We start from the raw sequence: 13539 nt of genomic DNA on the forward strand, positions 1-13539 counted from the left end.
TAGCACTATTTTAAAAGTCCTTAAATTCCTGGACAGCTGCCCACCTCAGATAAGTACAGCATGTCCTGCCACGCCAGGGAGAACATGTCCGGAATTCTGGCAGGGAAACACCGCACAGGACTTTCCTTGGAGGACACGCACGGAAGCGACACAGCCATCCTGGTCACTAACGGTGCCCGGCTCCCCACCTCTAGGTTGGCAATATTATCAGGAAAAACGACTCGCCTGAAAACACTGTCCTGAAAAAGGCAATATTGGCCTTTGCAAGGACACAGCACATCCATTCATAGAAATTTGACTTTCATGCATGGAGGGAACCACTGATTTCCTAGACTGGCCTTCTCTCGGCTTTCCAACACTTCATTTTAACAGCTACAGAGCTGGACACTAGTGGGGGGCGGCAGGGCAGTGATATGCAAACAGAGTCCTCCTTCATTCTCAGATTCAATCCATTTTCCCTTAAGGAAGAAACTGGGGCTTCACTTCCACCTTTCCTTCCCTGGCTAACTCTGATGTGTCACCTCAGACCAGAAATGATGTCTCCAAAGCGCCTTCCCCGAATTCCCCAATAACTGTTAGCACAATGCATGCTTTCAGCAATCTCCCCAAGAGACAGACCGCCACTCAAGGGGAGGAACGATGCCTGTGTCTCGATGGCACTTGGCACAGTGCTTGGCACAGTGTTTGCTGAACTATGCATATGTATCTAGCCTATTGAGGTAGAGAGGAGGCACGTGACCATATACAGGCAGCGGCTCAAGACCAACAAACAAGCACATCTTCCGAAGCGTGGAGCTTCCAGACTCATGTCTTTATACCTTAAAGCCCTAAGTCCTACATTTTAACATTTATTCAGGAGATGAAAAGCTTTTTAAAAAATATCTGGGGGCTTCCCTGGTGGCGCAGTGGTTGAGAGTCCGCCTGCCGATGCAGGGGACACGGGTTCGTGCCCCAGTTCGGGAGGATCCCACATGCCGCGGAGCGGCTGGGCCCGTGAGCCATGGCCGCTGAGCCTGCGCGTCTGGAGCCCGTGCTCCGCAACGGGAGAGGCCACAGCAGTGAGAAGCCCATGTACCGAAAATAAATAAATAAATAAATAAATAAAAAATATCTGGCATTGATCTTTGCCTTCTAAAGCACAGATTATAGAAATTTTTTAACACTTTAATGACTCAGCCTTAATTATAAATGTCTAATTATTATGCTGGACCATCATTTAATTTAGGACTTTGGGAAATACTAATCACCTTTTTTTTAATTGAAGTAGAGTTGATTTACAGTGTTTTGTTGATTTCTGCTGTACAGCAAAGTGATTCAGCTATACATATACATACATTCTTTTTTATATTCTTTTCCATACTGGTTTATCTCAGGATAACTGAACACAGTCCCCTGTGCTCTACCGTAGGACCTTGTTGTTTATCCATTCTATATATAATAGTTTGCATCTGCTCACCCCATACTCCCGGTCCATTCCTCCCCCATCTCCCCAACCCGCCCCAGCAACCACAGTTCTGTTCTCTCTGTCCGTGAGCCTGTTTCTGTTTGCATGGCTTGCGGGATCTTAGTTCCCCAACCAGGGATCGAACCTGTGCCCCCTGCAGTGCAAGTGCAGAGTACTAACCACTGGGCCACCAGGGAATTCCTGTGTCATATTTTAGATTATATAAGTGATATCATATGGTCTTTGTCTTTCTCTTTCTGACTTACTTCACTTAGTATGCTAATCTCTCATTCCATCCATGTTGCTGCAAATGGCATGATTTCATTCTTTTTTATGGCTGAGTAATATTCCTGTGTGTGTGTGTGTGTGTGTGTGTGTGTGTGTACACATACATATACCACATCTTCTTTATCCATTCATCTGGATAGGTTGCTTCCATGCCTTAGCTATTGTAAATAGTGCTGCTGTGAATATAGGGGTGCATGTATCTTTTTGAATTATAGTTTTGCCTGGATATATGCTCAGGAGAGGGATTGCTGGATCATACGGTAACTCTACTTTTCTGAGGAACTTCCATACTGTTCTCCACAGTGGCTGCACCAATTTACATTCCCACCAACAGTGTAGGAGGGTTCCTTTTCTCCGCACCCTCTCCAGCATTTGTTATTTGTAAACTTCTGAAACATGGCCATTCTGACGAGTATGAGGGGTACCTCACTGTAGTTTTGATTGGCATTTCTCTAATGATTAGTGACGTTGAGCATCTTTTCATGTGGCCACTGACTAATCACTTTTAAAGATTAAGTGACCACAAAGACTGTTAAACTCTTAGAACCAATCTTAGAATATTTCTACCTCTGTTTTACAGCTTTCATTTTGCAGGCCTTTTTTAATATGTGGCTTTTAACATGCTGCTACTCTGTGACAATTTTAAGGAAAACACGAGTTTTTAAAAGTTCTCAGAAAGCACTGGCATCCACTTTAGCTCCTGAAAGGCCTTCCTTATCTCCTTGTCCCTGTGTTGGTGGGTATGAGCTTGTTAAACTATACAAAGACCCCCCCACCACAAGCCACATCTCTGCCCCACAAACTCCAGTTCAAATGCTCCTTCTTTCACAAAGCCCTCCCCAACCAGCACAGGCTTAGCTGCTCCCCTCTCCAGGCAACCACACCCTGTACTTCTGTTTAGCACTTAGTATAACATATCTTAATTTACTTTTTACCAGTTACTCTCCAGGGCCACACTGGACACTTCTTGAGGGAGCTATCTTTTCTTATGCAAAAGTTTCAGGCTGGGGACTTCCCTGGTGGTGCAGTGGTTAAGAATCCGCCTACCAATGCAGGGGACATGGGTTTGAGCCCTGGTCCGGGAAGATCCCACATGCCACGGAGCAACTAAGCCCGCGAGCCACAACTACTGAGCCCACAAGCCACAGCTACTGAAGCCTGCGTGCCTAGAGCCTGTTCTCCTCAACAAAGAGAAGCCACCGCAAATGAGAAGCCCGAGCACCGCAACAAAGAGAAGCCCCCGCTCGCCGCAACTAGAGAAAGCCCGCACACAGCAACGAAGACCCAATGCAGCCACAAAATAAAGTTTCAGGCTGGTGTCGAGGAAATCATCAAAGATTTGTTGTCTACTAAGTATTCAAAGCTATTTCATGAACCAAAAGTAGCCATAATGATGCCACGCAATTTTCATGGTTTAAAAAAAAAGAGATCACTGACTACCAAGATTAGACAAAAACACCCAAATAACGTCAATATGGGTTAAATGCCTTTTTTTTCACTTTTGTTATTATTCATTTTATTATTATAACTCAATGATAACTCAGGAAGAGTGCTACTTTAAAGGTCTTTTAAAATGAATGGGAGAGTATCAGGAATTCCTGTCAAGGGGAAAAGGGAGAAAGAAAAACCTATAGATTAAATGGGACTTAGAAACTTATCAGTCAAATGCAACGTATTTGGATCCAGATTCAAACCAACTGTTACGGGATGCAGGCATGAGGAGGAAACAAAATGTAAATGAATATCAGGGGGAAATAATGAATATGGCCCAATTCTTTGTAATCTCAAGGAATTATTATTATTTGTTTTTAGGTGTGACAAGTATATTTTGGTTCATAAAGAGAGTTATCTTTGAGAGTTATGTACTGAAGTATTTATGGATGAAACGACGTAATACTGGGCTTTCTGTCAAAACAATGGCGGTGGGGTGGTGAGAAGTATAGGAGAAACAGGACTGGTTGTGTGGCAATGGTTATCAAAGGCGAATATTGAGCACATGTAGTTTAATTATATTTTCCTTTCTGTTTGCACATGCTCAAAATTTTCCAAAGTAAAAAGTTAAACTCATAATTTTTAGAAAAGCATTAGGTGTCCTGTTAGTTCTGTGGTTGGTAGTACCTGCCCTCCACTGCTTTCTGCCTTTGGATGGTTTCCTGCTAACCGGCAGGAACTGCCATTCCCACAAATGGGTTGTAACATGCTGTCCCATTCCTTTCTGAGGTTCGTGGCCTTATACAGACAACATCCTATTCCTACTTCTACCCAGCACTGGAAACCCAGCCCTGTCATCTGCATTCTGCCTAAGACAGAGACCCCATCATAGCTGAAGATTAAATCAACAGGTCAGTTAACAACAGCTGAGAACCATGCTTTCTTTATTAGACAGCCTGGAGCTAAGACCACATTCCAGTCAACTCATCTCAAGGAACAAGAAAGGGAAATACAGTCGTCCCTCAGTATCCAGTGGGGACTGTTCCAGGATCCCCATGGACACCAAAATCCAAGGATGCTGAAGTCCCTTATATAAAATGGCATGGTATTTGCATATAACGTATGCACACCCTCCTATATACTTTAAATCATCTCTAGATGATTCACAATATGTAATACAGGCAGACAGACCTCAGAGGTATTGCAGGTTCAATTCCAGATCACTGCAATAATGCGAATGTCACAGTAAAGCGAGTCACATGTATTTTGTGATTTCCCAGTATATACAAGTTGTTTTCACTATGCTGTGATTCATTAAGTATGCAATAATAGCATTATGTTTTTTAAGAAACAACGTACATACCTTAATTTAAAAAAATACTTTATTGCTAAAAAATGCAAACCTTCAGCTGAGCCTTCAGTGAGTTGATTTCTTTGCCATAGTACCGTTAAAGATCACTGATCACAGACCACCATAACAAATATAATAATAATAATGACAAAGTTTGAACTATAACAAGAACTATCAAAATGTGACAGAGACAAAAAGTGAGCAAATGCTACTGGAAAAATGGTGCCTGAAGACTTGCTTGACACAGGGTTGCCACAAACCTTCAATATATGAAAAAAACAGCATCTGCGAAGCACAATAAAGTGAAGTGCAATAAAACAAGGTATGGAGGCTTCCCTGGTGGTGCGGTGGTTAAGAATCCGCCTGCCAATGCAGAGGACACGGGTTCGAGCCCTGGTCTGGGAAGATCCCACATGTCATGGAGCAACTAAGCACATGCGCCACAACTACTGAGCCTGCGCTCTAGAGTCCGCGAGCCACAACTACTGAAGCCCATGCACCTAGAGCCCATGCTCCGCAACAAGAGAAGCCACCACAATGAGAAGCCCGTGCACCACGACGAAGAGTAGCCCCCGCTTGCTGCAACTAGAGAAAGCCTGCGTGCAGCAACGAAGACCCAACACAGCCAAAAATAATCTTTTTTAAAAAACTAAAAAAAACAAAACAAGGTATGCCTGTACAATGAAAATACTATGTAAATAGTTGTGAGCACAATGTAAATGCTAGGTAAACAGTTATCAGCACATGGTAAATTCAAGTTTTGCTTTTTGGAACTTTCTGGAATTTTTTTCAAATAGTTTTGACCTGCAAATGCAGCATCCGTGGATACAGAGGCCCAACTACAGAATATCACTCTGTGTTTCTGTAGAGCTAAACCCCAGCACCACACTGCCTGAAACTCTCTTCCCCCAGATACCAGGATGCCTTCACAGTTCTCCACTGGAAAGGCCTTCCTTCCCTCGCCACTCTAGATGTAATGGTGCCCTGGCTCCCTGCTCTTCTCAATTTCTATTTTTTTTCTTTTTTTTTGGCCATGCCACACGGCTTGTGGGCTCTTAGCTCCCGGATCAGGGATTGAACTTGGGCCCTCGGAAGTGAGAGCCCAGAGTCCTAACCACTGGACCACCATGGAATTCCCTCAATTTCATTTTGTAGCACTTACTGCTACCTGACAATGTGTTATATATTTGTTCATTTATCACCTCCCCTTTCCAAAATGTAACCTCCGTGAGGGCAGGGACTTTGCTTTGTTTGAGGCTGTGTGCTCAGATTCTAAACAGTAACTGAAACGTAAAAGGAGATCAAATACATATTTGCTGAATGCTCAGGATCCCAGGAAAATACAACTAAATATCAAGGAGGACTGAGAACAGAACGTTGATACAATTAACATAAACTAAGAACACCCACTTCTACCACCCACATGTCCACACCCACTTCATGCAATAGAAGGTGACTTCATGGCACTGCTGTTATCCGCTCTCACATTTAGACTGCTCTAAACAGCTGAAAAATCTGTGACTATAGGAACACATGAATAAGGGTTACGTGTGTCAGTTTGTGCCAGAAAAAACCTAGTGGGAGCACAGTACCTTCACGTGCACGCTTCGATATTTACAATAGGCACAAATCATCTCAGAATTTAGGGTGCAGTGCGAATTACACTAGAGCTTTTAGAGGCCATAGGTCTCTGTCATGCTTAAGTCAAAAATCAGTGCTTTCCTCCTACTCCAATTCTACCAGCTAGAGATCCCCACCAGCCACCAGCCACCAGCCAGATTGCAGCAACATCTAGGAAGCTGGCCACGCTGGCAGGTGGCCCAGGGTGTCTGGTTGTGGCCTGACCGGGCTCCACCCCTCAGCTGCCACACGATCTTGGGCAAGGTGTTGCACCTCCATTTTCTCATTTGTCAATTAGGGGTCAATCACAGAGTCTATTTCATAAGGCTGATGTGAGAATTAAATGACTTAAACGTAGGTAAACAGTTTAGACCAGTACCAGGCACAGAGTAAAGGTTAATTATCTTAGCTACCATGTTCAGTATTATTACCACCACATCTGAACCCCCTCAGACAGGTACACTTCAACATAATTCTAGGTAGTACTCATTCTCGAGAACATAGAAAAAATAGATGGTCATTTTTTTTTAAACCTGAAAAAACTGGTGAAAATAGATAGCGTGTCATAATCCAATGGCGAGTCTGCTGTAAATCTTTGTTGAATGAATATCAGGAGAGAAATACAAAGTTTTAAGAAAGGTGGGTAAATATTATTCAATACCCTCAAAACTCATGTTAAATAAGATCTACTCAATGCACTCAGCATAGCATCCAGCACATGGAAAGCACTCAACAGAGGGTAGCTATTATTCACTACTACTGTGATCATGTATCTCAAGGCAAAGTGGGATTTTAAAGACTTCCAGGTTCGAGCTCTCTTCCTCTCCACACAGCCTAGAAATCCACAGAAGACTGAGGCAAGCTCCAACTGTGCCCTGCTGTCCTCTCCATGAGATTTTCTGCTTTTGTCTTCTTAACATATTAAGATTCTGCATGAGACTCGATTTAAATGCAACTGCTCCAGGGCTAACAAAAATCTAGAAAGCACTGATATACTTCAACACAGTATTTTACAGATGAAGACACAGGGCCTTGGTCTAGAGGTCCAGCAACTTATCCAAGATCGTCACCATGGTCGGCACCCCCGGGGAACTAGAAATCCAGGCTCCCCAAACCTCATCTGGGGATCTTTCCATTACTGTGCACTATTCATCCACGGACAAATGCACCAAAACTTCTACCAGAACCAGCTACTAAACCCAGACTTCCACCCCACTTAAAGATGAACTTGTTATTTTACACCCCACCACTCACCATAATTTCTCTCTGCTCTTCCAGATTCTTCAGAAAGTTAGAAAATTCACGTAACGAAGCGTCTGTAAAAAGAAAGGAATGATTATTTCATGGCCAAAGCAAAGGAAAGCCAACCAAAGCCCGGTCTTTACGCACCTATGCAGCGTTCATCATCAGTCTCTGCATCGCCGATAAACTCAAATTTGAAGTCTCTGAGTGAATGAGCAAACTTCCGCTGGGCTGCCGAAAGACCTGGAAAGAAAGACGGAGTGATTACTTGGGTCCTTGTTTCAGGTCAAGGCTTCGCAGGAATTGATTCCTCCTCAGATGGCAGAGCTGTAGAGCTCTCCTCCATGTGAGCTGTGAGGAGACACAACCCAACTCCTCGGCCAAGGGGCCCATCATCCCACCCGGGCACTCTCTGGTAGCTTGTCTTCTATGCTAATGCTCTGGGATGGAGCAGGTGCGGGAGAAATATATATATTGTTCCCGGAAGCACTTTCCCTTTCTCTACTCACTCAGGTCAGAACTTCCCAGACGCAAAAGTTCTGGCTATGATTAGGGGCACACACACCTGATAGTATCTCCCAGGGCTGGATGAGATCCAGCTGGCTGCCAGCGTTTCAAATATTAAGGGTCTCAAAGCTCAAAGTCAGCCAGCCAGATGCCCTTAACTGATGGTCCAACTCCAGCCAGAGAAAGCCAGGAGATTCAAAGAGTGTTCATAGTAAACAGCAGCGGGAAGGGAAACCAAAGGCCACGCTTAAGTAGCAGAAAGAATTCATTCTGCAAAAGACCTACAGGTCCTCATTTTTTTTTTCCTTTTTATTGTCGAGTCATAGAAAATAGTGGAAAACCCTGCTTCTACAACAGGCTAACAGTTATTTTATGGGCCATGCACCATGCTCGAGAATAGGTGTATTTTTAACTTTACTCAATACTCTTGAGAGATATGTAAAATAAAGATAATCTCTATTTTACCATGGAGTGCCAAAGCTCCGAGATATTAAATAACTGGCACAGGGGCTTCCCTGGTGGCGCAGTGGTTGAGAGTCCGCCTGCCGATGCAGGGGACACGGGTTCGTGCCCCGGTCCGGGAGGATCCCACATGCCGCGGAGCGGCTGGGCCCGTGAGCCATAGGCCGCTGAGCCTGCGCGTCCGGAGCCTGTGCTCCACAGCGGGAGAGGCCACAACAGTGAGAGGCCCGCGTACCGCAAAAAAAAAAAAAATAATAACTGGCACAAAGTCACACAGGTACTACATCAGCAAAGGTCTGATCTATTCCAGATCCATTTGTCCAAAACCCATGCCCTCACCAGGGTACAATTCTGCCTCTGGTCTAAAACACTTTCAAAGAAGCTGCTTCCCGACTCCTGCACCCTGCATGGATCCTGGCTCACTACAATGAATACTGACAGATTGTGTTAAAGTAAAACCTCACGTCAAGCAAACTGAAAAGTTGAAAAAAACAAAACACAATCCATAATTGCTGATAAGAGTATTCATGCAAAAAAATAAATATAAACAAAAGAGAAGCACACAGTATGAATGCTGAGGGCTGTTTTGAATAAGTTGGTAAGATAGTAGGAGCAGCAATCTTCTCTTTTTTAGTTGTTGTATTATAGCTGACAAGGAATGAAAGCAAAAAATTATTTTTACATTGGAAAATGCTCTTTTTTTTTTTTTTTAACCAACTCTTTTTTTTTTTTTTTTGCGGTACGCGGGCCTCTCACTGTTGTGGCCTCTCCCATTGCGGAGCACAGGCTCCGGACGCGCAGGCCCAGAGGCATGGCTCCCAGGCCCAGCCGCTCCGCAGCATGTGGGATCTTCCTGGACCGGGGCACGAACCCGTGTCCCCTGCATCGGCAGGCAGACCCTCAACCACTGCGCCACCAGGGAAGCCCTTTAACCAACTCTTGACCTCCAATCATTAAGTACAATGGTTCCCCAATGCCCTCCTCGACAAGCTTCTTAAACTTTCTAATCATGCTCACCAGCTCTTTCAGCTGCTGTCGTGGTCTGGTTTCATGTTTTACTTTTTCTTAACAGACTCTATTTTGGAGTAGTTTTAGGTTCACAGCAAAGCTGGGCACAAGTTACAGAGATTTTCCCTAGACTCCCTGCCCGGACACACGCATATCTTCCCCCATTATCAATATCCTCCACTGTCACAGTTTTTGAAACTTCATTCTTCCAAAGCTAAACCAGAAACCTTTTAGAAGATGATACAGGATTGTAATTTCTTACCCTTGGAGTAGAGAAGAAAAGCAAAACCATAATGTAAAATGTGATGGATTGCAAGCATGGTCTGAATTCTCCACCCCTCCTTTGTAAGAGCTTCTCTTTTCAATGGGACTCTGCAGCTCCTCAGGTAAAAGGTAGCGTCTATTTTCCCACCCCTTGAATCCGGGCTGGTCTTGCGGCCAAAGAATGTGGTAGAAGTGACACTGTGCTAATTCAGAGCCTCTAGCTCTAGAACCTTTGCACGCCCACGCTCCACTCCCTTGGAAGCCTCTGGCGTCCACGTGATCAAACCCACACTAGCCTGCTGGGTGATGAAAGACATGTCGCCCAGGCCCCCTACCTATTGCCCCATCGGTCAGACATCCCACCCTCAGAAGCAGAGCTTCCCGCCATGCAGGAAGCAGTCCAGATGAGACCATACTGCCCAGTGAGCTGAGTCCAAACTGAAATAAATAAATGGCTGCTGTTTAGGCCACTAGAGGTGGGGGTGATTTGTTACAAAGCAATAAATAGACTAATATAGAAAGATTTAAAGAATTTGACTGCATTAAAATTTTAAAGACATAAAAAGTGAAGAAAAGCACACACCCCAAAGGTACAAATAACAGCTATGAATCACTGAGGTAAGGCAGAAAGGCCAATAAAAAATGGGGCAAAACACCTGAAAAGGCCCTTCACAGAAGGAAGTAAGGGAAATCCAAATGGCCCAAAACCACATGAAAAGGTGCTCAAAACCCATTAGTGATTATAAAAGTGAAAAGAAAACCTCAACATACCTTAATACACTCATGAGACTGGCAAAAATTAATTAAGTCTGGCAACCTCAAGAACTGGTGTATGTCGAGCAACAAAAATTCTCATATACTGCCAGCGAGGGTAAATACTGGTATAATTCCCTTTTAAGTATTTTGGCATTTTCTAGTAGGTTTGATGATACCCTACAACTCCAAATTGACCTTCTAGGTAAATTCCCAAGATAAACTTTTGCACACATGTACTTACAGACATGTACTTTCTAGAGCAGAACTGACCACAGCAATAGCCAAACACTGGAAAAGCAAATACCAATCAATAACCAACAAATGACTCAATTATACTATATTCATACGTTATAAAGTAAAAATAACAATACATCTATGTATCAACTCAGGTTAACCTCACAATTTGGAGAGAAAGAAGCAAGTCATGAAAGAATACACACGGTATGGCTCTTTCATATAAAGTTCAAAGCAAGCTACACTAAACCCTGTGTTTGGATTGCACATATAGGTCACAAACTTACACAACAGCAAGTAAGTCATTATCTCAAAAGTCACACGATGTTTACCACTGGAAGCAAGGAAGGGGGACAGTCAGACAGCTACAAGGGGATTAAAGGTATTTTAGTTCATAACCTAGTGGTGAGTCTACGGATATCTGCTTTATCTTTCTTCTTTAAAACATACGCTTGGTTCATATACTTCTGTACTTTCACCATAATTTCACGACTAAACAATAAAAATGTTTTAACCATAAAAAAGTAAAGCCTTGGGCTTCCCTGGTGGCACAGTGGTTGAGAGTCCGCCTGCCAATGCAGGGGACACGAGTTCGTGCCCTGGTCCGGGAAGATCCCACATGCCGCGGAGCGGCTGGACCCGTGAGCCATAGCCGCTGAGCCTGCGCGTCCGGAGCCTGTGCTCCGCAACGGGAGAGGCCACAACAGTGAGAGGCCCACATACCACAAAAAAAAAAAAAAAAGTAAAGCCTGGCTATTGGGGTCACTCCCAAGTTAACTATTCTGTTGTAATCCAGGAAACCTACCATTATCCCCTACGATCTGGCCACAATGGCTTGCTCTTGGTTCACACATGCCCAACTCATTCCAGAAGGGCACCGACAGGCTTCAAAGTGCTGTCCCACCCCTGGAAGTGCTCCGTCCCCAGCCCCACCTTCACCTGACTGGCTCCTTCACAGAACCCTCCCCCTCACACCATCATTCCCAAAAGGGCATCACCCCTCTGCCCTAAATTCTTCTCAATTCCACGGCGCTTAATCTTCATAGCACTGATCACCTGAAACTGCCTTATTTAGTCAGTGTTTCCTCCAGGTTATCTATTCTGCTGCAGAATATCCAGTCCCTGAGACAGCAGCCGACAGCCTTGTGCTTCCCTACATCTCTGAAACAAAGACCACACAGGGTTTTTCTTTTTGAATTTATTTCATGCAGCTCTTTCCAAATATTAAGCGTGTGGGCTTAGTATCATTTCTAATAACTTTATTCCATTTTGCTAATATTTGCTCTGCCAGTTCTCAAAAGGGGCATGTAATTGGTTGTTTGTGTGTGTGTATACGTGTATATATGTGTGTATGTGTGTTTATATGTGTACGTCTATAGGTATTTATTTATAAATATTATATATTATATATAAATAATATACAAATGTGTTTATTATATGCATATAACTATAAATACTGGTATAAATTCTGTTTTTCCCCTCTGGAGCCGTTTCCTTTGAGTATTTTATCCAAAATTACCAGATCAGGGACTTCCCTGGTGGTGCAGTGGTTAAGAATCCACCTGCCAATACAGGGGACACGGGTTCGAGCCCTGGTCTGGGAAGATCCCACATGCCGTGGAGCCGCAACTACTGAGCCTGCGCTCTAGAGCCCATGAGCCACAAATACTGAGACCGCGTGTCACAACTACTGAAGCCCATGTGGCTAGAGCCTGTGCTCCGCAACAAGAGAAGCCACCACAATGAGAGGCCCGTGCACCACAATGAAGAGTAGCCCCTGCTCACAGCAACTAGAGAAAGCCTGCGCGCAGCAACGAAGACCCAATGCAGCCAAAAACAGATACATAAAAAATAAATAAACAAATTTACTTTTTTTTTTAATTACCAGGTCAAAGGATATCTTAAAGACCATGCTTTCTTATGGTCAGGGCAGGACACTCTCCAGAAAGCTAAAATTTAAATGCATCTGTTTTTCAACACGTATTTCATAATTCCTAATCTCATTAGTTGAAAATGTTTATAACAGTAGACTGAATTTGGGTTCGTTTGCACAGCTAATATGATATATTTCTCCCTATGTAAATAGCATGCTTTTCTCTCTTACCTCTGTGCTAGGTACTGTAGTTACATCATGCTTTATTTTAGCATATAATCTTTTCTCTCTGTTGACTTTTCTGGTGTTATTAGAATTCTTATGCAAAATTGTTATTGTTTAAAAATTGGACCACACCAAACTCCAGCTCCATTTAAAAATCATAAATTTATCACCTGTCCGTTATGCAGTATATTTTAAATTTATTCTCATGTAGTTTATACTTTTATAGATATCGTCTCCCTTTCCAAACATAACATAAAATCATAAGACAGTTTACTACATTTAGTACAGTCCATTAAAAAAGCACAAAGATGGGCTTCTCTGGTGGCGCAGTGGTTGAGAGTCCGCCTGCCGATGGAGTGGACGCGGGTTCGTGCCCCGGTTCGGGAAGATCCCACATGCCGCGGAGCAGCTAGGCCCGTGAGCCATGGCCGCTGAGCCTGCGCTCCACAACGGGAGAGGCCACAACAGTGAGAGGCCCACATACCGCAAAAAAAAAAAAAAAAAAGCACAAAGATGCTTTGTGCAAAAGATAATGGTTTATCATCACACATGAAACTCAAACAGTCTAAATCACAAAGGCTGGCAGCACTCCTCTACCAGGGGAAGATGGTGAAGGGCCCACTAGATAGGGCTGCCTTTATTCAGTGCCTACTCTATGCTAATGGACTCACAGATATTATTTCATTTATTCCTTATAACCAGCCTGCAGGGTAGGTGTTGACGTTACCTTATTTTACAAATGGGTTAAGTAGATTCAGCGATAGATTGGTGACTTGATCAAGGTCACAGACCTCTTTAGACGGTTGGTATCATGTCCTGGAGGCAAAGGATCAA

General features: G+C 43.7%; 1 protein-coding gene across 1 annotated transcript in view; it reads right to left on the reverse strand.

The window, feature by feature from the left end:
• The window catches only part of ARHGAP10 (Rho GTPase activating protein 10), a 334910-nt gene that overhangs the window by 241659 nt on the left and 79712 nt on the right, over positions 1-13539 (reverse strand). The window contains exons 2-3 of the mRNA XM_079706406.1: positions 7524-7619; positions 7389-7450 (exon numbers count right to left, since the gene is read on the reverse strand). Of these exons, the coding sequence (XP_079562532.1) occupies positions 7389-7450; positions 7524-7619 (158 nt within the window). The remainder of the gene's footprint in view (positions 1-7388; positions 7451-7523; positions 7620-13539) is intronic.

This window comes from Hyperoodon ampullatus (assembly GCF_949752795.1).
Source record: "Hyperoodon ampullatus genome assembly, chromosome: 1".
Taxonomy (NCBI): Eukaryota; Metazoa; Chordata; class Mammalia; order Artiodactyla; family Ziphiidae; genus Hyperoodon; species Hyperoodon ampullatus.